The 24,679-nt window shown below is 45.9% G+C and overlaps 1 protein-coding gene across 1 annotated transcript in view; it reads right to left on the reverse strand.

Moving 5' to 3' along the window:
• The window catches only part of FAM174B (family with sequence similarity 174 member B), a 43,722-nt gene extending 19,792 nt beyond the window's left edge, over nucleotides 1-23,930 (reverse strand). Inside the window, exon 1 of the mRNA XM_029065094.2 lies at nucleotides 23,602-23,930. Coding sequence (XP_028920927.1) covers nucleotides 23,602-23,930 — 329 coding nt within the window. The remainder of the gene's footprint in view (nucleotides 1-23,601) is intronic.
• Nucleotides 23,931-24,679: the final 749 nt, after the last annotated feature.

Consider the following 24,679-nt stretch of genomic DNA (forward strand, 5'->3'; position numbering starts at 1 on the left):
GAGGCGACATTGAGGTAGCGGAGAGCAGGCTGGCTGGTGAAAGTGTGGTTTACTGCAGCTCTCACTCCTGGCTCCCCCACATCTAACTCTCCACACTTCTCCCCCATGAGCCTGAAGCCCAGGCTGGTGGCTTTCAGCTCCTCTGGGGAAAGTGAAAGCGGGGAGCTCAGGGCTGCCTGCCCAAGGGAGAACGGGCAGGGTGGCTGGCTCTGGCAGGGAGGGCAGCAGAAGTTAAACCTCGCCTTTCCCCTCTGCCCCATCCTCGTTCTGCCAACATTGCGACTATGAAGTTAAAGGGCTTGGGCAGTCATTGAGTAAGCAAAATTGTGACCTTTTATCAGAATATCAAGGAGGAATGTGCCAAATAAATAAATGATGGTATTTATTAAGCACTTACTATGTGCTAGTCACTGTTCTAAGCACTGGGTAGATACAAGCTAATCAGGTTCCATGTCCCACATGGGGCTCACAGGATTAATACCCATTTTACAGATGAGGTAACTGAGGCACAGAGAAGTTAAGTGACTTGCCCAAGTTTATACAACCGACAAGTGGCAGAGCTGGGATTAGAACCCAGGTCCTTCTGACTCCCAGGCCCGTGCCTATCAACCTCCGCTCCAAACAAAAACTCCTCACTCTAGGCTTCAAGGCTCTCCATCACCTTGCCCCTTCCTACCTCTCCTCCCTTCTCTCTTTCTACTGCCCACCCCGCACACTCCGCTTCTCTGCCGCCCACCTCCTCACCGTCCCTCGGTCTCGCCTATCCCTCTGTTGACCCCTGGGCCACGTCCTCCCGCGGTCCTGGAATGCCCTCCCTCCTCACCTCAGACAATCTAATTCTCTTCCCCTCTTCAAATCCCTACTTAAAACTCACCTCCTCCAAGAGGCCTTCCCAGACTGAGCTCCCCCCTTTTTCCCTCTGCTTCCTCCAACCCCCCTTCACCTCTCCTCAGCTAAACCCTCTTCTCCCCCCTTTTCTCTCCTCCTCCCCCTCTCCCATCCCCCCCCCTCAACACTGTACTCGTCCGATCGACTGTATATATCTTTACCACCCTATTTATTTTGTTTATTTTGTTTAATGAGATGTACATCACCCTGATTGTATTTAGTTGCCATTGTTTTTATGAGATGTTCTTCCCCTTGACTCTATTTATTGCCATTGCTCTTGTCTGCCTGTCTCCCCCGATTAGACTGTAAGCCCGTCAAACGGCAGGGACTGTCTCTATCTGTTGCCGACTTGTTCATTCCAAGCGCTTAGTACAGTGCTCTGCACATAGTAAGCGCTCAATAAATACTATTGAATGAATGAATGACTTGGCCACCCTGCTTCTGCGAGCATGATTTTTGTCCATAAAGATGCACTTCCTTCATGGGATCCTTTAAGACATGTCTTCATGCAGGGTTATTGGTGTGTTGTTGGAGGCTTTGTTGGGATTTTTTAGAATTAAATTTTCCTCTGTGACCTTTCCCTTCCACTCTATTTCCTTCAATTGTAAACTCACTGAGGCAGGGATTTTTGTCTTCTAGCTTTATTTGCATTTTCCCCCACCGTTAATTGCAAGTTAACCTGCTAACAGTACCACACTCTCAATTCTCCTACCTCCTTGTCCTCACTTACACTGTTCTCCCAGCTTTAAACTCCCTCCCACCTAAATCCGATTAGACTACAGTCCTCTATGGTCCAAACCCTCTTGAAAGCTCACCTCCTTCAACATGCCTCCTCTGAATAATTCCCATCACAAATCATAGCAACCCATCAACCATCCCTAGTACTCTATGTTATTGTATTCTCCCAAGCACTTAGTACAGTGTCATGCACTCAACAAGCAATCAACAAATACCTTTGATTAATGTCATTAACATGCCCCTCCTTAGCACTGATGCATACATGTGCTTTTCAATGATGCATTCTTTTTTCTTCTGATTACTCTCTATACACTATGTCTTTTTCTCTTATTAGAGTGTAAGCTCCTTGTGGGCAGAGACTCAACCCAAGAGCATAGTACAATGCACTGTACCCAAGGTTTGCTCAATAAATGCTATCACTGCTCATTCTACTACTAATCTAGTGCTCTGCACCCCCATAGTACATTTAGTAAATGATTTGTGAGCTTGGTTGTGTTGTTGGTAACAGTGAGTACAAGGATAACAGGATTAATTCACAATAGGGTATACCCAAAGAGGCTCTGCAATATTTCGTTTTCTCCAAGCCCCATTGCCAGTATTCCTCTATGGTAACAACACTGGCTCATGTTCTTTTCTATTTCTCCAAGTGGCTTTTCCAGTTCTCAGTCCTGATTTCCAGTGCTTGCTAGTCCAAATCCAAACAAACCCTTGAGAGAAGGAGGGAGGGAAATCTTTCCGCTGATGACTATCAAGGTTCCTCAAAACATTCTCAGATTTGGATGTCTTTAAATTGGCATCGTTTTTGATGTGACCTCCCTACTTTCTAAAGCCCCATCTCTTTTCCCACTCAAAAAAATGATCTTCTACTCCAGGTTGGTCTCATGGGTCCCCAACAACTTCCCTGGTACCTTGAGAATTACTCACATAGAGTCATTTCCCCTGAGACTAAGCCATGTCTATGAATTTCAGTTGTGTCTAACAGTAACCCTTTCCCTGCTTGCCTCTTCAGTAGGTGATAGCCTTTTGCAGTTATTTGCCATCCTCACAATCAGCTTCTCCTTAAGACTGAGCGTGGCTTTAAACACAGTCTGTTGTGCCTCATAAACATGAAGCTTATAGGGTCTGTTTGTAAATATGTATTTGTTTTTGTTAATGACTCTCAGTGGAAAAACATTGCCTCATTCTTGCTTAGGATGATCCAACATGCTCTGGCCATACGATAAGGTGTGAGGCATACTCGGATTATGTTTAGTCAAAAAAAATATCTGGTTCTCAGTAAAATCAAAATTATAGGTTTTGATGACCATACTCCTATTTTGATCCTAATGCATTCACTTAAATCCTAAAATGCACTTTTTTCTTTGTATTTTTAGAACTGGAAGTAACTGAAGGAAGGGACTGCTACAGCTTGGAACATCCAAATATTTGTTCAACTCATCTGGAAAATGCAAAGCTTCTAGTGTTCGAGACTTGAGTGTATTATTGAGTCCTGGAGACTAAATCCTGTAAAGATGCACCATCCCTTGAAAAGAAAGGGGGAAGGAAAAATCTCATTACCCCCAGCATTCCAAACCACCCTATTTAATAAAGGGTGAAAACGGGTTTGGGCTTTGGTTTGACTGAGAAGTGGTTGCTAAATCAACAAACTTAATGACATCAAAACCTGAAGAAAAACTATTTGGGACTTGTCTTTTTTTCTCTCTTACCCCATTGAGAGAGAGAGCCATAAACCCCATTCACACTTCTGCTTACACTTTTTACAACAGTAGGATCTGTTGAAGTCCTGGCCAACTAGAAGCTGAGTCGAAGCTTTCTACATAATTCCTCAGTTGTCTGTGTATGTGGAAGGGTTTATGAAAACTATTTTGATTTAATATTCCCTATACTGTTAAACTTGGCCCATCAAGATTAAAGAGTAGGAAGCCTCTCTCAGTGATCACACCAAAATGTAGCTATTTAAAGGAATGTATTATTCACCATTGTGGTGCTGATTGAGCGCTTACTGCATGCAGATCACTGTACTAAATGCTTGAAAGAGTACAATACAACAGAGTTGGTAGACATGGTCCCTGCCCACAAGGAGTTTATAATCTAGAGGGGGAGAGAGAGGACATCAATCAGTCAATTAGTGGTATTTATTAAGTGCTTATTGTGTGCAGAGCTCTCAGGGAGCTTGCAATCTAGGGGAGACAGACCTTAAAAGAAACCACAGATTGGAGGAAGATTGAGGGAAGATTAATATTATTAATATTCAAATGCTTAGGTTGCCCAGAAATGATGAAGTGGCAGGTGGCAGTTGGGTGTGGATTTACAGTGGTAAGATGTTTTAATTATCACTCGCTAACTGAGGTTGTACGAAAAATGCTCTAGTGGCCCCAGAGCATTTTACTTTAGCCCCACATTTGCTTGAATTTGGCAGCAGTACAGAAAGTAAGAGGAAGCAGGGAATAAATACTCTAGCTGAATTATTATACTTATTTCAAATTCCTAATTTTGAGGTCCAAATAATAATAATAATGGTATTTGTTAAGCACTGTTCTAAGCGCTGGGGTAGATTCAAGGTAATTAGGTTGTCCCACATGAGGCTCAAGTCTTCATCCCCATTTTACAGATGAGGTAACTGAGGCAGAGAGAAGTTAATTGACTTGTCCAAAGTCACACAGCTGATAAGTGGCGGAGCGAGGATTAGAACCCACAACCTCTGACTCCCAAGGCCGTGCTCTTTCCCCTAAGCCACGCTGCTTCTCTCAAATGATCAATGTTATAATATAGTGTTTCTGGCAGACCCATAAGAGTTGCTTGTCTTCATTTCTGCAAACAATCAGTGCCTCACACAGGGCAAGCAGGCTAAGTAGTAGGGAATATAATTTAATCTCTATTTTACAAATGAGGAAACAGGGTCAGAGAAGTTAAGTGACTTGCCCAAGGTCACACACAGACCAGGGACAGAGCAAGTTTAGAACCCAGGTCCTCTGACTCCCAAACCCATACTCTTCCCACTAAACCATGCTGTATCTCCATCTCAACTGCACTTCTGCAGGGAGACAGAGCTCCCAGTGGTAGACAGAACTCCCGGTGATAGCCATTCAGAGAGTTTTCATGGATACCAAAGGCAAAGTTCTCTCGCCTACACACCTCCTGCCATGTGGCAGAAACCAGCTACAAAGTCAATATGGGGGAGACAGACTTTGAAATTTCACCTTGTGCAAGTAAAGGTACAAAGCACTGGAGAAAGGTGAAAGCCCAGCAGGAGTGCTGAGATACCTTACTATTTGTGTCTGCTCAGCCTTTCAGAGTCAAAGTCACATGCAGCTCTTCATGCCTCTTTTGAAGTCTCATGTGGACAAAGAAATTTGAATCACTGTCTTCACTAGACTGTTGGAACTTCAAAACTATTTTCATCATTAACCCTGAGGTTCACAGGCAGAGCTGTTGTTGAACTCTTAGAGAAAAGAGTCTGAATCATCTACTATTGGTGTAGTCATCAAGAATCCTTGATGACTTGATTGGAATTCTAAGGATAGGTGGAGTCTCTCAAACCTTTGGGCTAACTCTTGCTCTTCTTCCCAGTTAGTTTTCTTGTCACAGTACCCCATAAAACGATCTGCTGAACAAGTGTCTGAACACACAGGGGAAACAAAAAAAGAATAACCATATAGGACTTTTAAGACTTGTACTTTGTCAACTAAAGTTTACCAGCATTTAAACTTTCTAGTTGGCCCTTTCTAGCCATACCATCTCTATTTAAGATTATTTTAAACTCTGAAATTACACAAAAGGTCATTAGAGAGAACCTTCATGCATGCTTTAGACAGATTTTGATGTAACGAACGGAAAAAAATTACATTTCCAACAATCAACTCTCCCAGACAGAACACACTTCACAAAAAAAGAGTCAATTATGCTGCTCAACTGCTGTGCGGGTTAATAAAGGAAAATTGAGACTTGTGAAAACTTTAATGACATCTAGATGAGTTCTTACCGATAGCTCAATTAGAGGTAATGCCTGGTAAGGAACTGAAAAATACAGCTGGATCGAAAGACTTTATACAGTGCCAGGAGCGTTTAAGCAAAATGTGTTGTGCATATATACAGTCAAGACTCCGGCAGGGAGCAGGGATCATCCATCTTTTTATACTTTCAAAATTAAAAATACACTGTCCTGACTTCAGTTACTGACAGCCAATTAAAAGAGGGGAGAGGGATGAATAGATGGAGGGCTACCGATGGAGCACAATCAGATGTCAAAATAAACATAAAAGAGGTTCTGTAGCCCCAGATCCCATCCTGCTCTTACTTCCCTCCTCCTTCCCCAAACCCATAGGTGCCAACTCCACATGGATAAAGGAGGCGAAGGCTTCCATGGTTCTGCCCTGACAGGGCAAAACAGTGTGGCTTGGTGCAAAGAGCACGGGCTTGAGAGTCAGAGGTCATGCGTTTTAATCCCGGCTCTGCCGATTTTCAGCTGTGTGACATGGGGCAAGTCACTTAACTTCTCTGTGCCTCAGTTACCTCATCTGTAAAATGGGGATGAAGACTGGGAGCCCGATGTGGAACAACCTGATTACCTTGTATCTACCCCAGCACTTAGAACAGTGCTTGGAACATAGTAAGCCCTTAACAAATACCAACATTATTATTATTATTATTACTACCAAAGTTAGCCTGCTCTGTCACTCAAAGATGCAAAAGGCATCTCATCTCTACTCCTTGCCCACCGGCGGGGCAGAGACGGAGGATGGCACTGCCACACTTTCCTCATCCTTGTGGGGCATACAGAGACCAAGGGTCTCTGACAGCAAGCAACCCATCCACCTGACTTCTGCTCAGTTCATCCAGGCAGCTTAGAGATTCCCCGGGGCGTACCAGATGGTCAGAGCTCAGGAACCCAAGTGCTCATTTAAAGCCTGTGGTGACGGGCTTCCAAATTGCTCGCTGGCCTAGAGACTGTGATTACCTGTTCACAAGATGGTAAGCACTCAATAAATATGATTAAATAGTGAGTAGTAGAAAAAACATGGCCATGATGAGTAAAAATCAGATAGGACACAGTCCTTGTCCCACGCAGGGTTCAGTCAAGGAGGAAGGAGAACACTTATTTAATCCCCATTTTAAAGATGAGCAAACTGAAGCAAAGAGGTGTTAAGTAACTCGCCCAGGGTCACAGGGCAAGCAAGCGGTGGAATGGATTAGAACCCAGGGCTTCTGACACTCAGTCCTTTACTCTAATCCAGTAGGCCAGGCTGCTTCTCTTTCCCATTCCCCTTCTCCCCCTCCACCACGTCTTCCTTTTCTCTTTCCCTTTCCCCTGCCCGCTTAAAGCTCCATCCCCACTGCTTCTCCCTTCACTGCTCCTCAGCCACCCTGGCCATGTGTTAAACCCTGCACTCAAAACCAAAAGTCAGCACCCCGACCATATTCCATTTATCACATCCCCAGACAGAGCCCAACTGTAATCACTAAAAATACTATACAACATCCACTGTTTTTCTACTTCCTTCTCCTAAGAAAACCCAGTACATGAGGAGCGAGGTCTACAGGCTGGATGTGAAATGTGATGAGCAGCATGGCCTATTGAAAAGAGCACAGGCCTGGGAATCGGTGCACCTGGGTTCTAATCCCGGCTCCACTACTTGCCTGTTGTGTGACCGTGGGCATATCACTTCACTTCTCTATGGTCAGCCACCTCAGCTGTAAAATGGCAATTAACTACCCATTCCCCTTTGACTGTGAGCCCCATGTGGGACAGGGATTGAGCCTGACTTGATTATCCTGTATCTAACCCAGTGCTTAGTACAGTGCTTGACACATAGTAAGCACTTTAAAAAAATATCACTATTACTAGTAGCAGTGGTAAAAGTTGGGTGCAACAGAAACAATAAGAAATATGAACAGGAAAAAAAAGGCAGAGTTACTTGTTCTGCAGCCCCCAGACGAGTACTGTACAGTTTTTTCTTTAATGTTATTTAAGAGCTTACGATGTGCCAGGTACTGTACTGAGCCCTAGGATAGATACAAACTAATCAGGTTGAACACAGTCCATGTCCCTCACGAGGTTCACAGTCTTAATCCCCATTTTACAGATGAGGTAACCACGGCTCAGAGAAGTGAAGTGACTTGTCCAAGGTCACTCCACAGACAGATGGTGGAGCTGGGGATTAAAACCCAGGTCTTCTGACTCCTAGGCCCGTGCCCTTCCCAAGCCTATTCTCCAGTGACTGATTTTGGCTAGTACTATTTATGGTACTTTTTAAGTGCATACTATGTGCCAGACACTGTACTAAGCACTGGGGTACACACAAATCAATCAGGTTGGACACAGCACCTGTCCCACATGGGGCTCATAGTCTTAATCCCCATTTCACAAATGAGGTAACAAGCACAGAGAAGTTAAGTGATTTGCCCATGGCCACACAGCAGTCAAGTGGCAGAGCCGGCACTAGAACCCACAACCTTCTGAGTCCCAACCCTGTGCTCTGTCCACTAGGTGTTGCTGCTTCTCATTAGAATCAGGATCATGATCTTGAAAGGTTTTCATTATAACCCTACAAGCCATTCCAACAATCTTGAAGGAAATTTCTATCTCCTTTCCTTAGAACTTCCTCCCTCCCCACATCACCTAAATAGCTTCCTCTTTGTTCCCCAGATCTAATCATTTAACTCATTTCTTGATTCCTGACTATGAACTGAAATTGGAACATTTCTAAAGCTCTTCCCCTCCCTCCACCCAACCCAGAAGCGGGCAAATCTCCATTAGAAGTGAGATGTGTTTGTACATGGGAGTCCAAAATAAGGAAAGACAGCTGAGATATCACTGCTAGGGAAGCAGCATGGCATAGTGGCTAGAGCATGGGCCTGGGAGTCAGAAGGTCATGGGTTCTTATCCCGGTTCTGCCACTTGTCTGCTGTGTGACCTTTTGCAAGCTGCTTTCCCTTCTCTGGGTCTCAGTTTCCTCATCTGTAAAACAGGAATTGAGACTGTGAGCCCCACATGGGACAGGGACTGTGTCCAACCTGATTTGCTTGTATCCACCCCAGTGCTTAGTACAGTGCCTGGCACATAGTAAGCACTTAATACCAAAATTATTATTATTAAATACTTAGAGTGGACTTTTTATATAAAAAACCAAGGGGGCCCATGTCTAAAAAGTGCAATTTTTCCTTTTCCCACACCCAAAACACAATTCCCGGGATATCCTAGTCACCATCCATTAAGATTCGTAGACTTAAGAACAGTGCTTTAGCTATTTTATCTCCCATCCCCAACTAAAAATTCACTTCTCCATGTCCCCACAAACTAAACTGAGGTGGGCCCAGGAGGGACATATACTCAGGTTTATATATTAAGCATTCTTTGTTTTAAATCACACAAGATCAGCTCTTGGAACACCAGATGTGGTTCAATCACAGGCAGAAATAAGGCAGAATCTACTTCACCTACTCACTTTCTTACAAAACTAAAAATATCTGAAGTGCTCTAAGCAAATTCTGGTTTTCTTTTTTTATAAAAATAACAAAGCCCAGATCCGAAGTTTTAAATGAAACAAAGTATTTTTCCATTTTAACACACACAGATGCATAAAACCTTCTTCCTCTCTCCCCACAGCTGTTTCCAACAAGACGATCCAAAACACTTCCTTCCCGAGGTGATCATCGGTGCCAGGGGAGTTTATTATTACTGCAAAGTTTCTTACAAATGCTAGCTAGGTTAGTGTTTACAAACAAACAGAATGACATGGATTTTTACAGATATATAAGGAGAGTTTGGGGATTTACATCTATATCTGGATCCACCAATCTGGAAAGAGGCCCCACAAAGCAACTCCATCAATAATCCAAGCTTTGGTTGTTATCGAGCAAATCTGAGCTAGACTAAATCCAATACAGAATTTTTAAGTCGATTAGTTTAAGCCATTGATTAATGCAACTTTGTCTACAACAAGAGTATTAAGCATGGGGTAAAAGCAAAGCCTTTGGAAGTTCAAAGATGATACCACAAATATACAGGAATTTCCCCGAAGTCATGTTCACCTGCTGGTCGCAAGGCCACACAGCGCAAGGGAAAGCTTTGAAGACTCTAAAGAGATCATTCAGGGACACAATTTTACTCCTCTTACTAACCATTTTAGCCTGTGACTAAAATCAATAACAAAAGACAGTTGAAAAAAATACTACCCGGGTTCAAAATGGAACAAGTCATTAATAGGCTCCTTGGCCCCATTCTTCAGTTTCCTCATAACTAGATTCAAGCCAGATTTCATCAAACCGGAAGCAGACTATTAGTAAAGTGTTTCAGCACTTGGCCTGGGGCAAATAGTAAGAAGCTGCACTTGAAATCATCAAAACTTGGACTGAGGATTCATCAGGACCAGCCCCCTGCTGCACTCTCCTTCAAGATCTCTGAGGATGGATCAATCTGTTTGATCTATTTATTTAACCTTTCCATCTTGGCTCATTTTTGCTATTTCAATGGGTATCTTTATTTTCCTACCACTCCCAATAATTGCATATAAGGTCTTCTTTCCTTTGGCATGATGATAGTCTTGGACTTGGGACTACTCTTGGGAAGAGTTTTGTCCCCCTCCTTGTGTCATACTCAGGGTAGCTCTCGGGGACAACCAGGGTCTGGGACCCCAGGGAAATCTGTGGTTCCCCACCCCCCACCCCATGGCGGGCGCAACTGCCCCGGCTCCAGGCAAAGAGGCTGGGAAACTGAGCCTTTAACAGAGAGAAGAAACCCAGGAGAGCAAGTGCTTAGTCAAGTAGTCTGCACACAGTTAGCACTCAATAAATATAACTGATTGATTGATCTCCCTTGCCCTTGGGAAGTTTGCACAATAATTCCCAGGTTCCCTTCCCCTCTCATGCATAATGGGGTGGTGAAATAGAGGATAGAGAAGATATAGGCAGAGCTAAATACATGCCAAATTAAGACTGATTACCTATGCAAGCAATTTGGACATACAATATGTGTGTGAGTATACATACACACATATGCCTTTGTTTAGTCCCCTATTCCTGATCTATTTTAATGTCTGTCTCCCCCTGCAGACACCCTAAACTCCTTGAGGACAGAGACTGTGTCTACCAACTCTGTTGCAGTTTACTTGCCCAAGTGCTTAATACCTTGCTCTGCACATCAGTAAGCACTCAATAAATATTATTGATTCAGAGACTGCAGCACTATCATCCCTTCGCCTGTATTTCTCTAGGGTAAGCTCCAATTCTTCTAGCCTTTACTTATGAAGCCTGCTTCCCAAGCCATTAAGCGGCATTCAACCGACCTCCTCTGTACCCTCTCCAGTTTCTCTCTCTTTTTTTTTTTTTTTAAGAGTGCAATAGCCAGATATAGACCCAGTACCCTAATAAGGATCTGACCAGTTTAGAGCATGGCAGAAATGCTGCTCTTTAAGTCACACAATTCCTACTGCTGCCGATACTTCCCAGAGTCATGCTGGTTTTTTAATGAGAAAACAACTTTGGTGCTCCTGGTCAACTCAGACCCTTAGATCTTTCTCTGGAAGTTTTTTTAATTTCCATCCACCCTTTTCCCTATTGGCTTCCATCCTGATTTTTGTGTGATTTATGTAAGTTGAAAAGCAGTTTAATTCAATTTCTGCCATACCTACTGCTAGCAACTCAGCCCAAATAATGTCATCAGTAAACGTGAAGATCATATGCTCTTAACAGCACTGTAACAATTATTTGACAGCAATCAATCAGTGGTCTTTATTGAATACTATGTGGAGAACACTGAACTAAGCGCTTGGCAGCATACAATGCAACACAGTTGGTAGATACATTCCCTGACCACAAGAAGCTTATGGCAGAGGGACTACCTACTCCACTGCTCTAGCAACGGGGAAAAACCTCCAAGAATTTACTTCCAAGAAATCACAAAAAGGTCACATACCCACTCCACCTAAGTTGAGAACCACACTGGACTTCTCAGTTGTAGGGAGGGGGCACTTCCTGGTATCCCTCTCGATTCCATCAATTAGGTCCTCCTTCCTGGGTCCAGTCTCTTTGGGACCCGACTCAACAATTTCAGCCTGTTAGCTACTGAGCTGTTAATGACCATGCGTTGAGTCTGAACCCCACCCCCATGTGTTCATTCTGACAAAGTAATGATGAGGAGGACTTCTCATCCAGGGACACTAGCATCGCTAACCCCTCCTCTGCTGGGAAAAGAATTAGGTTTCAAAACCTAAAATATGGTGGCTCACCAATATAGCTTTCTTTCCTGCCTATCCTTCCATTTTCATTCATCAATCATTAAATCGTATTTATTGAGTGTTTACTGTGTGCAGAGAACTAAGCACTTGAGAGAATACGATACGACTATAAGCAGACACATTCCCTGTCCACAGTGAGCTTATAGTTTAAAGAGGGGAGAGATAGACATTGATAAAAATAAATTATAGATATGTACACAAGTGCTATGGGTCTGGATTGGGGGGAGGCGGGGGAGGGGAGAACAAAGGGAGCAAGTCTGGGCAATACAGAAGGGAATGGGAGAAGAGGAATCTATTGGGAATACCAGGCAATCAACCATCCTCTAGATGGTAAGATCCTTGTGGGCAGGGAACATGTCTACCAACTCCGTTGTATTTTACTCTTCCATGAGATTAGTACAGTGGTCTGCATACAGTACACACTCAACAAATACCAATGATTGTCTGATTGCTCTATTGGGTTTTCAGCATTTGTTGTTTACTTTCTGGAACAGAGAATTACAGAAGTACTAAACTTTTAACACTGATTGGAAGATGCTTAAAAAAAAGCCACAGAAGGAAAAAACCCATACCAGATGTATTTTTTTGGTTTTGTTTTATTGCTGTGAATTAATCACTGACAACCTATGCATCCCACTCCCAACACCTTTCCCAAGGGTCCTGGAGTGAGTCCTCTAGAGTGTTCTGCTCCCCTAAAAGCACACACTACCACAAATCACTCCTAGTACTTTCTGAATTTTGAATGGTTTAAATACATACAGAAACACCAAGCGATTGAAAGAACTATAAAAGGGAGATCTATATTACCCCGATACTTAGTAAAATGCATCCTGAAGCAGAGAAACTAGATGTAATGCTTAAGAAATATTTTTGTTACTGAAGCCAGATTCACTTAAGCAGCTGCTGCTATTATTTTGAGGAAAAAAAGCTATTTTTCAGTCCAACATAAAACCCCACGGTAATGTTATGCTGAGGTTTCCAATGAAAACATAACAAGAAGGGAATTTAAAAATTTAACTCATCAACTTTTGAGAGATAGTTGGTTTGATATGATTCTTTCAGTATGTACCATTAGGGTACATTCAAGAATCATTAGGAGTTGCTTATATTTCCCTTTACCTGCACATTTCCAATTTTCAATCTTAGGGCTGCTCTTCCCAGGGAAAGGAAGTCCTGGAGGAAAATCCCCCTCAGCGACCAGGGTTCTAATTAGCCCTCGCTCCACCACTTCCCTGTTGTGGACTCGGGGCAAGTGACCTGTGCCTCAATTTCCTCCTATAAAATGGCAAATACATACCCATTTCCCCTCCCACTGAGCCTCAGATGGGCCAGGAACTGCGTCTGACCACATTATCTGTATCTACCTCAGCACTTAGTAAATTACTTGGCATAGAGTAGGCACTTGAAGTTATTTGTGAAGAGGAAACATGTCTACCAAAGTCTGCTGTGTTAACTCTCCCAAGCATTTAGTACAAAGCTATGCACACAGTAAGCATTCAATAAATGCTAATGGTTTACAAATAACCATAATTATTATGATTATTATTATATGTATGATACATTAATGTAATTATTGTATTACACATTAATGATAACAATCAGATCCTTTGGAAAATGTCCACTGGATGGCCTGTTGGCATAATCTTCATGTAACCTTGCAAACAGATGCAGAGAAAACCTTCATGCTTCCAAAATTTTTCACTCACTCTCAAAAAGCTAGAAACCACCTCACAGACACCGACATGGGTTGCCTTGAATATTCTAGGCTTGCCTTCAGGTCAGGAAAAGGATGCTAATTTTTGCTGCAAAATTACAGACTCCCCCAGACACAAGCCTCTTAAAAGTTACCACATTTAACAGACTGCTCATAAAAACACTATTTTAAAGAAGCAGCATATGGTTGCCGTTTAATATTCGAGTGCCCACAAAGTGCTCGGTGCAGTAAAGATCCTTGCCCTAGGGCGCTTGGAGTATAACAAAAGCCAAGCAACACTAACTGTTCAATTCCGAAATTGTTGTGTATGTGTTGCCGCATTTTCTTTAAAAGATTGCATCACCCTCCATGTCCCACTCCACCATTCCTTAAAGAAATGACAATGAAGCTTGCCTGAGCCTCTCTTTCTTAGTCACTCTGACAACCAACCGGATCTGCACAGCTCTGAATTTGAACAATTAGTCAGAGCTGTCACGTGCCTGAGTGTAACAGAAAATTCCTCAGGACAAGTTTCTCCAGCTCTTAAGTGTGTTTATAGAAGGCTGGGGACACATTTAGCCACCGCTAGCATTGAGTTTTATGGTTTGGTAACACCAATGACAAGGAAATAATGGTAGGCAGGGAACGGTGGGCAGGGAATGTGTCTACCAACTCAGTTATAGTGTCCTCTCCCAAGTACTTAGTACATTGCTCTGCTCTCAGGAAGTCCTCAATAAGTACCACTGATGATGGTTCAAAAGAAGCGGAAATAGCTGGTATCAATCTTTGGGGCTGAAAGAATCACTACCTGTATATTCCAACGGTGGGTTGAAAGACAGGTCGCAGAGGTGATGTAGGGATTCTTACGAAGAAGGCTAAATGGGAACCTGTGGCAGATAGACATTTTTACCCCTTCCTCTCTTCTGGCCCTGTCACACATCTCTCATCCCTTTTAGGGGAGCAGTAAGAAAATGGGCTAGTTGTGAGAGGGGCCTATCACTTTTCCCAACCCCTGTATACAAAATCATCATCGATATTTATTGAGTACTTACTGTATGCAGAGCACTGTACTAAGGGCTTGGGAGAAATCAGTTCAACAGAGTTGATAGACATGTTCCCTGTCTACCACAAGCTTCCAGTCTAGAAGTAGCATGGCCTAGTGAGAAGCAGGGTGGCCTAGTGGACAGAGTACAGGCCTAGGAGTCAGAAGGACTGTAATTCTATTTATTTGTACTGATGTCTATTTGTACTGATGTCTGTCTCCCCTACCTTTAGCCTGTGAGCTCCTTATGGGCAGGGATTGTCACTGTTTATTATTGTATTGTACTTTCCCACGTGCTTAGTATAGTGCTCTGCACATGGTAAACTCTTAATGCATACAACTGAATGGTAGAAGGCTCTACCACATGTCTGCTGTGTGATCTTGGGCGCATCACCTAACTTCTCTGTGCCTCAGTTACCTCATCTGTAAAATGGAGATTAAGACCGTGAGCCCCACGAAGGTCATGGACTGTGTCTAACCTGATTACTTTGTAGCTACGCCAGTGCTTAGAAGAGTGCCAGGCATGTAGTAAGCCCTGAAAAAATACTATTAAAAAAAAAATTTGTGTGTGGCTCTGAAAAGAGCCATTGGGTACTGTATGTGAAGGAGCTCGGCAGCCACTGATTTTGCACTGGTTTGTTTTGGTGACGGCTTTGTTGCCACGCCACGCCTTCTGTTCACTGAATGCCAGCTGTACCAATTTCCAGGACACGGTAGAAGTGTGGCAATTAAATGTGTTCCATTCAGTGAGATTTCAGAACTCTCTGCCAACAGCCTAGGTGGAACCAAATTGTTCAATTAAAAAAACTGAAGTGTGCATTTAAGCAAATCTTTTAAAGTTTTAACTTAAGGATTATCTTTTGGCTAGCCTTCTCATTCATTCATTCAATAGTATTTATTGAGCGCTATGTGCAGAGCACTGTACTAAGCGCTTGGAATGAACAAGTCAGCAACAGATAGAGACAGTCCTTGCCATTTGACGGGCTTACGGTCTAATCGGGGGAGACGGACAGACGAGAATGATGGCAATAAATAGAGTCAAGGGGAAGAACATCTCGTAAAAACAATGGCAACTAAATAGAATCAAGGCAATGTACAATTCATTAACAAAATAAATAGGTTAATGGAAATATATACAGTTGAGGGGACTAGTACAGTGCTGTGGGGATGGGAAGGGAGAGGTGGAGGAGCAGAGGGAAAGGGGGAAAAGAGGGTTTAGCTGCGGAGAGGTAAAGGGGGGGTGGTAGAGGGAGTAGAGGGAGAAGAGGAGCTCAGTCTGGGAAGGCCTCTTGGAGGAGGTGAGTTTTAAGTAGGGTTTTGAAGAGGGGAAAAGAATTAACCTGGAGGAGGTGAGGAGGGAGGGCGTTGCAGGACCGCGGGAGGACGTGGCCCAGGGGTCGACAGCGGGATAGGCGAGACCGAGGAACGGTGAGGTGGTGGGCGGCAGAGGAGCGGAGCGTGCGGGGTGGGCGGTAGAAAGAGAGAAGGGAGGAGAGGTAGGAAGGGGCAAGGCGATGTAGAACCTTGAAGCCTAGAGTGAGGAGTTTTTGTTGTTTGGAGCGGAGGTTGATAGGCAACCACTGGAGTTGTTTAAGATGGGGAGTGACATGCCCAGATGGTTTCTGCAGGAAGATGAGCCGGGCAGCAGAGTGAAGAATAGACTGGAGCGGGGCGAGAGAGGAGGAAGGGAGGTCAGAGAGAAGGCTGACACAATAGTCTAGCCAGGATATAATGAGAGCCCGTAGCAGTAAGGTAGCCGTTTGGGTGGAGAGGAAAGGGCGGATCTTGGCGATATTGTAAAGGTGAAACCGGCATGTCTCGGTAACGGATAGGATGTGTGGGGTGAACGAGAGAGACGAGTCAAAGATGACACCGAGATTGCGGGCCCGAGAGACGGGAAGGATGGTCGTGCCATCCACGGTGATAGAGAAGTCTGGGAGAGGACCGGGTTTGGGAGGGAAGATGAGGAGCTCAGTCTTGCTCATGTTGAGTTTTAGGTGGCGGGCCGACATCCAGGTGGAGACGTCCCGGAGGCAGGAGGAGATGCGAGCCTGAAGGGAGGGAGAGAGGACGGGGCGGAGATGTAGATCTGCGTGTCATCTGCGTAGAGATGGTAGTCAAAGCCGTGAGAGCGAATGAGTTCACCGAGGGAGTGAGTGTAAATGGAGAACAGAAGAGGGCCAAGAACTGACCTTTGAGGAACTCCAACAGTTAAAGGATGGGAGGGGGAGGAGGCTCCAGCGAAGGAGACCGAGAATGACCGGCCAGAGAGGTAAGAGGAGAACCAGGAGAGGACGGAGTCCGTGAAGCCAAGGTGAGATAAGGTATGGAGGAGGAGGGGATGGTCTACAGTGTCAAAGGCAGCAGAGAGGTCAAGGAGGATTAGAATGGAGTAGGAGCCATTAGATTTGGCAAGAAGGAGGTCATGGGTGACCTTAGAGAGAGCAGTCTCGGTCTCCTCCTGCCACTGAAATCCAAATTTATGCTCAATCTATTTTGCCATCTCTGACAATATGAAAACTTGTTAGATTGTTCCACCCTTTGGTTTATAATTTTTAGACACTTTTAAAGGAAATAGGGAATCCTGTCATCTCCTGCATTAGCATAAGCCTTTGAGGACCTTAAATCTCAAAAGACTCTATTATCTGAGTTTTAAAGCCATACTAAACAAAGTCTCTCAGGGACAAAGTATATTATAAGATAGATTCTCTGCTCTTCAAAAAAGGAACTTTGAGTTGCATATGCTAACTCCCTAGCTAGCAATTATCTGTGATCCACAAAACGAGAACACAAAATTCCAGTCAAGTTATCTGACACGCTGAAGGTGTCCAGTACTCAAAGAGATAAAAGCTTTCAGAATTTGAAAACCTGTAGAGGAAAAAAACCAAAAACACTAAGCATTGTTACTCTTACTGTAGACACAGCACAGATATAAACAATCTCAGATTAAGAGATTGTTTATATTTCAAAGAGGCGACTAAGAGGTATGACTGTCACAGGGGATGGTGTACGTGCATAATCAACTCACCCCCAATAATAGCCTCAAATGAACTAAATATTTTTAAAAACTATTGAATATCCAGCTTAGAGTCCTTTCAATAATATTAATAATGATAGTTTTTGTTAAGTGCTTACTATGTGCCAAGCACTGTTCTAAGCACTGGGGTAGACACAAGGTGATCAAGTTGTCCCACGTGGGGCTCACAGTCTTCTATCCCCATTTTACAGATGATGTAACAGGCACAGAGAAGTTAAGTGACTTGCCCAAAGCCACACAGCTGACAAGTGGAAGAGTTGGGATTAGAACCCACGACCTCTGACTCCCAAGCCCATGCTCTTTCCATTAAGCCACGCTGAGTTGTCAAACAAATTCGTTCTAACATTTTGACAGTGCTCTGTCTATCTGATGGCCAGAAAAATCAGGACATTTTAATAGTAATTCTCTTGCACTTGCCCCAGAACTTGAAAAGGGATTTCTGCATTTCAAGGGGTTCAAAAACACCCATTAATTGGGTGGCCATATATCAGGTTCGGAGAAGAAGGGACCAGGCTGTTAGCCTTGCTTCACCAACCTTCCATTCCTATGAAGAGTTGAGGAGGCCTGTCAATCACATACAGGATCATTTGGTGCCACCTTTTTTTTTTAGGGAGGGTGGCTGAGAGGGTGTTGGTTGAGACAAGACAGGGAAATAGGAGGCAATCCCATATGTGTCTGGGAACCATTTACATTAGCCCTACAACCACTAGGAACAACTGGAAAGTGGAAGTTTTGTCCTAGAGAACTGCTTTACTGTCGGCTTCCTTTAAATGTGAACCAGAATAGCAACTGAATGAAGCTCTTGGGTTTGCCTGGGCCTCCAGCACAAAAGAAACATGGACTGCCTCTTCCTATGGCTCTTCCATTGATCCAAGCACAAAAAAAGAAACATTAGATGGCCCAGAACTGTTTTGTTCAATTGCCATAAAAGAAAATTCCCCTTTGGGTTATGAAAAGATTTCAGAACAATCTCTCACCAGGAGGCCATTGGCAACTACCAGGAGAAGGCTAGGAGAAAAGAGGCCCGATCGGAATATTTGAGAGACTGACAAAAACTAAGCCCTGAAGTCGGGATGAAAGCAAACTCTAGCCTCTATTCACTTACAAATTCTTGAAAAATAATGAGCTCAATTCTCCTATGTTTTGAAGACTGTATAAATTCAGATAGGCAGGAGTGAATGGGGCAAATCCCCTCATCCCAGCCTTGTCACCCCATATCTCACAGGCTTTCAGAATCAGGCCTCGCTGAATCTCTTTTCAACAACTGAGTGGATGCTCGGGAGGAGCAAACCTGAGCAAGATCAACCAATGGCACTTGAGTGCTGACTGTGTGCAAAGCACTGAACTAAGGGATAAACCCGATCCCTGCCCTACATCCAGCAGGGTTTGCACCCAACTTCCTAGGAGACACGGGCAATTTCTTTGGCCTCTTTTTTTTTTTTTTATGTCACCCACTTAGGTCTCTTTGGATCAACTACCCCTGAGAGGTAAGTCACTCCAACCACTGGTTCTCCAGCCTAAAATGAATATTGTTTCCCCCTGTGCTTCCTGCTTCCCGGGAGACAGCAGTTTTAAGTTCTGTCTGACATGAGTTTCTGGCAACGGCTCTTCCCTGGCCTTGTGACAATGAGACAGGCAGAAGCACCAGGAAACAAGAAGTGAATTTCTTGAAAGTAGTCCCTCCCTTTATAGACTGAGAGGGAAGCTGTGGCTAATACCCTTCTAATGTGGACAGATGCAGGGCAGTTGGCGATCTCCTCTTTGGGTTCCACCAGTCATTTACAGCCTGACTCAAATTCAAAGGGTTTGAGAGAGGAGAAGAATTAGTTGGCTTACCAATTGTTTGCTATGCCAAAACAATACACTGGGCCCCCTCCTATCCCAAGAGAACACTTTTCATTTTTTGGGGAAAGCTATTTACTAAGCACTTACTATGTGCCAGCCACTGTACAAAGTGCTGGGGAAGGTAGAAGGTAATTAGGTTGGATACAGCCCCTGTCCCACATGGGGCTCACAATATTAATCCCCATTTAGGGAATCTGAATAAGAATGGGAGTGGGGAAAAGAGCAATTGATGGAAGGTATGGGGGGGATTCAAAGAAACCTTTGTTTAGTATAGAAAAGACTTCAGAAGGTTTGAAGACAAGAGCTACCAGAAAGAGTGTTTGAAGGCAGAAGTTAAGAAGTGTACAACAGTAGAAGCAAACGCTTTTAGAAATTGAGGGAAATGGGGTCACAGGCACAGGTAGAACTGGACTGTCTGTAAATTCTTTTAATATCTGTCTCTCCCACTCAACTGTAAGCTGCTTAAGGGCAGGGTTCACATCTCCCAACTCCACTGTACTCTCCCAAACACTTTGTACAGTGCCCTGTATGCAGTAAGCACTCAGATACCACTGACTGAATGATAGATTTTGAATGCAGGTGGGATAGAAAGAAAAGAGAGGGGATGTTGGGTTGTGGGGAATTGAGGTAGTGACAGAGAACTTTGGGGAGCTCACATCTGATGCTTTCAATTTTTATCAGTGAAGTAGTTGGTGAGATCACGAGGAGAAAGAGGGGTGGAGACCAGGGCAAAAGGAGCTTTAGGAAGGAGGTCAGGGTCTGGAAGAGGCTTTCCCCAACTAAGTCCTCCTTTCCTACCTATGCCCCGGGATATGTAACTCTCATGCACTTGATAATCATTCCACATCATTTCTGTATCTATCCATAATTTCTTATAATGTCTATCTGCCCCTCTAGACTGTAAACTCCTTGTGGTCAGGGAAGGTATCTGCCAACTGTGTTGTACTGCACTTTCCCAAGCAATCAGTACAGAGCTCTGCACATAGTAAATGTTCAATGAATGTCATTGATTGACTAATTGGAAGAATTGGCATGGAGCAATGGGTGATAAGGGAGCTGACCCCTTGGCCATGTCCTGCCTCTGGACTGGAACACCATCCCTCCTCAAATCCAACAGACAATTACTCTCTCTTACTTCAAAGCCTTATCAAAGGCATTTCTCCTCAAGGAGGCCTGCCCCTCGTTTCTCGCACTCCCTTTTGTGTCACCCTGACTTGCTCCCTTTGTTCTTCCCCCTTCCCATTCATTCATTCATTCAATTATATTTGAGAGCGTACTATGTGCAAAGCATTGTACTAAGAGCTTGGAAAGTACAATACAGCAATAAATAGAGACAATCCCTACCCAACAATGGGCAACCCCATTGCACTTGGGTACATAGCTGTAATTTGTGTTAACCTCTGTCTCTCCTGTCTCTAAACTGTAAGCTAGTTGTGGGCAGGGAATGTGTCTGTTATTGTACTGTACTCTCCCAAGCACTTAGTACAGTGCTCTGCACATGGTAAGCACTCAATAAATATGATTGATTGAATGAATGAATGAGGGAGGGAGGATAAATAATGTTGCTGAGTGGGAGAAAGACCAGAGTTGTAACAAGTGGGGTGAACTGAAGGGGCAAAAGCCTGATTTGATAGGCAGCTTTCTGCCAACAGTGCTCTGCTGGGGGAATGCAGGAACGGAGGAACAGGAACTGCGAAGTGGTTAATGCACCTTTAAAAAAAAAAAAAGTTCAATCTTAGGTTGTTGGTAGAGCTTTTTTTGACCTAAAACTCAACCTAATAGTAATGATAAACACTACGTGACAAACACTGCGCTAAGCACAGGATACATACAATCTGAGGCGCTCTGACACAGTCCCTATTCCTCATGGGGCTCAAACTAAGCAGGAGGAAGAACAGGTATTTAATCCCCATTTTACTGACAAAGAAACTGAGGCACAGTGAAAGGAAGTGGCTTGCCCTGGGTCACACAGAAGCAAGTGACGGAGCAGGATTGAAACACAGGTTTCCAGGCATAAAGCTTTTCAAGTCATTCACACTTCAATTTTCTTCGCTACTTCTGAAGAATCTTAAAATCCTAGACTTTGAGCACCTCTATTTTCCCTTGGCTTTTCATTCTTCTTTATTCAGCACTTCTACTAGTAACAATAAATTAATACCTCATAGTCTAGTTTTTGGAGTTAGGAATTCATTCTTCTTACATCCAATTTCCATTTTACCCACCAGGAAGGCCAGTAGCTTGCCCAAAGCCACACAAATAAACAGCATGTGACTCCTGACCTGATTCCCAACCCCTTCCTTCACCAGACAAACTTCAAAGTCGAGGCTGAAGGATAACCCAATCTCCTTTAGACTCTGGGGAACTATGCAGTGTCATAAGACTAATTTGTTTCGAGCCACACTATTTCAATGGGACACATGACAATTCATAATGTCCCAGACACTGTACACACACAGACACACACACACAGCGTGACAGTGCTGCTCTATATACCACATTGAGGAACTGTAATTTTCTTTAAATGGTAACTGCCTCCAAGGAACTGAGAGGGCTTTATACATCTTGATTTGTGCAACCTGGATGAGCAGAAATGCAATTATTTTTAGCTTCATTAATTTTTACAATAGACTTTGTGCAAGGGGAATTGGGCCCAGGCATAATTTAATCCCCGTTCGAAGGTGGGGAAACAGACACCCAGGGATCTACTGGAGGCCATAGAAGAAAACCAGCTGGGGTGAAGATGAAAACTCAAGTCTCCTGATCCTGAACTCTTGAACTTGAGATCATGGTTCCCCCAAAGTGAGATTTGGCTTCCCCAGGGCACTAACTACAATTCCTTAAGGGGCTCTTCAAGGCATAAAGGAGGAAAAGTGTCAGAGGCCTTTAATGGAGGTCGCCTGGGAGCTGCAGGACTCAGCCTGAAAGAAGTAGTCTCAGCAAGGGCTGTTATTCATTCTTTCATTCTATCGTATTTATTGGCCACTTACTGTGTGAAGAGCACTGCACAAAGAGCTTAAACAATAATTCTGGTATTTATTAAGCGCTTACTATGTGCCAGGCACTGTACTGAACCCTAGGTTGGGTACAAGGAAAGCAGGTTGGACACAGTTCCTGTCCTGCAGAGGACTCAGAGTTTCAACCCCCATTTTACAGATGAGATCGCTGAGGTCCAGAGAAGTGAAGTGACATGCCCAAGGCCACATGGCAGACAAGCGTCAGAGCTGAGAACCCATGACTTTCTGACTCCCAGGCCCGGGCTCTGCCCACTATGTCATGTTGCTTTCCAGTCAAACATGGGGAAGAGGGGCAGGGAGTTGGAAATAAAATGCTCAAAGTGGTCAAGGTGCCCACAAAGAAAGGCAACAGCTGGAGGCCACCCGGGCAGGCAAAGAGCTTATGGGAGAACTTTTTAGTGCTATCGATGCCCAAATTTCAAGTGGTGTGAACCACGGTACTAGACCAGATCGCCAGGTGCAATGTGAAAGCTTCTTGGGGGGGCACGACCAGTGAAGGGCATGAGGGGGGAGCCGGGACGGACCGTCCCTCGTTGTGGGCAGAGAGCATGTCTACCAGCTGTTGTATTATACTCTCCCAAGGGCTTAGTTTAGTGCTCAGCACAGAGTAAGCGCTCAATAAGTGCCACCGAGTGACAGATTACACACTGGCCAACGTCACCCTGGCACTAAATGAAGGGAGAGGCTAACCTGAGCCCGGGAACCGGCTCAGTCCCCCCTCCGCCGGGCCCCTTCATCCTTCTCCTGCGGTGTGCACCCGCACCCCCAAGCTGCCGGGTAAGGTTCCCTCTGCCCACCCACGAGCACACCTGGGCAGGCCACGGGGGGCGGGTGAGGAGATGCGAAAAGGAAGGAGATGAAAGGGGGCAGGGAGGGAAGATGGATGCGGCTGCCGGCGGCTTTAGGAGGGTTGGCAAAGGCAGGGTCAGGCCAGGACAGGCCAGCCAGGTGCAATGGGAAGGCTATGAGGAGGGAGCCGGGGGGACTGCCACTCGTTGTGGGCAGGGAGCGTGCCTACCGACTGTTGCCGTATACTCTCCCAAGCGCTTAGTGCAGTGCTCTGCTCACAGTAAGCGTTCAGTAGATACTACGGACCGAAAGGGCCGTACCTGAAGACCCGGAGCAGCAGGCAGGCGATGAGGAAGGAGGTGAAGGCGCAGGCCCCGATGACGGCCGCCTTGAGGGTGGGCAGGTCCCGCAGCAGGCCGGAGATGCGGGTGAGCAGGGCGTCGGTGCCGTTGGAGGCGGCGGGCGGCGGGCGGCCCCCGGTGGCGTTGGGTGCGGGCGGCTCGGGGGGCCCGAGCTGCGGGAAGCCCTGCTCGGGGGAGGGCGCGGGGGCGGGCGCCGCCGGGACGGGCGGCGGGAGCAGCAGGAGCAGGGGCAGCAGGAGCGGGAGCAGGAGCGGGAGCAGGGGCGGGAGCCCGGCCGGGAGGCGCATGGTGCGGAGGCGGTGTCGGGGTCGGTGCCGGGGCGCCCCGCACGCCTGGCCGCCAGAGCCGCCCAGCCCGGAAGGCTCCCGCCGCCAGACCCCGCCGCCGACACACGTCGCACCGACTCATTCGACGGGCTGCGGCCCCACGTGAGCGCTCGGCGGGGGGGCGGGGAGGGAGGGAGCGAGGGAGGGAGGGGACCGGGCAGCGATCTAACGGGGAGGGGGAGGGGACCGGGCAGCGCTCTGCGGGGGAGCGGGAGGGGACCGGGCAGCGCTCTGCGGGGGAGAGGACCGGGGAGCGCTATGCGGGGGAGCGGGAGGGGACCGGGCAGCGCTGTGCGGGCGAGAGGACCGGGGAGCGCTATGCGGGGGAGCAAGAGGGGACCGGGCAGCGCTCTGTGGGGGAGAGGACCGGAGAGCGCTATGCGGGGGGACAGGAGGGGACCGGGCAGCGCTCTGCGGGGGAGAGGACCGGGGAGCGCTGTGCGGGGGAGCAAGAGGGGACCGGGCAGCGCTCTGCGGGGGAGAGGACCGGGGAGCGCTGTGCGGGGGAGCAAGAGGGGACCGGGGAGCGCTCTGCGGGGGAGCAGGAGGGGACCGGGCAGCGCTCTGCGGGGGAGCGGGAGGGGACCGGGCAGCGCTCTGCGGGGGAGCAGGAGAGGACCGGGCAGCGCTCTGCGGGGGAGAGGACCGGGGAGCGCTATGCGGGGGAGCAGGAGGGCACCGGGCAACGCTGTGCGGGGCAGGGGACCGAG

Source organism: Ornithorhynchus anatinus, chromosome 5, assembly GCF_004115215.2.
Source record: "Ornithorhynchus anatinus isolate Pmale09 chromosome 5, mOrnAna1.pri.v4, whole genome shotgun sequence".
NCBI classification, from domain to species: domain Eukaryota; kingdom Metazoa; phylum Chordata; class Mammalia; order Monotremata; family Ornithorhynchidae; genus Ornithorhynchus; species Ornithorhynchus anatinus.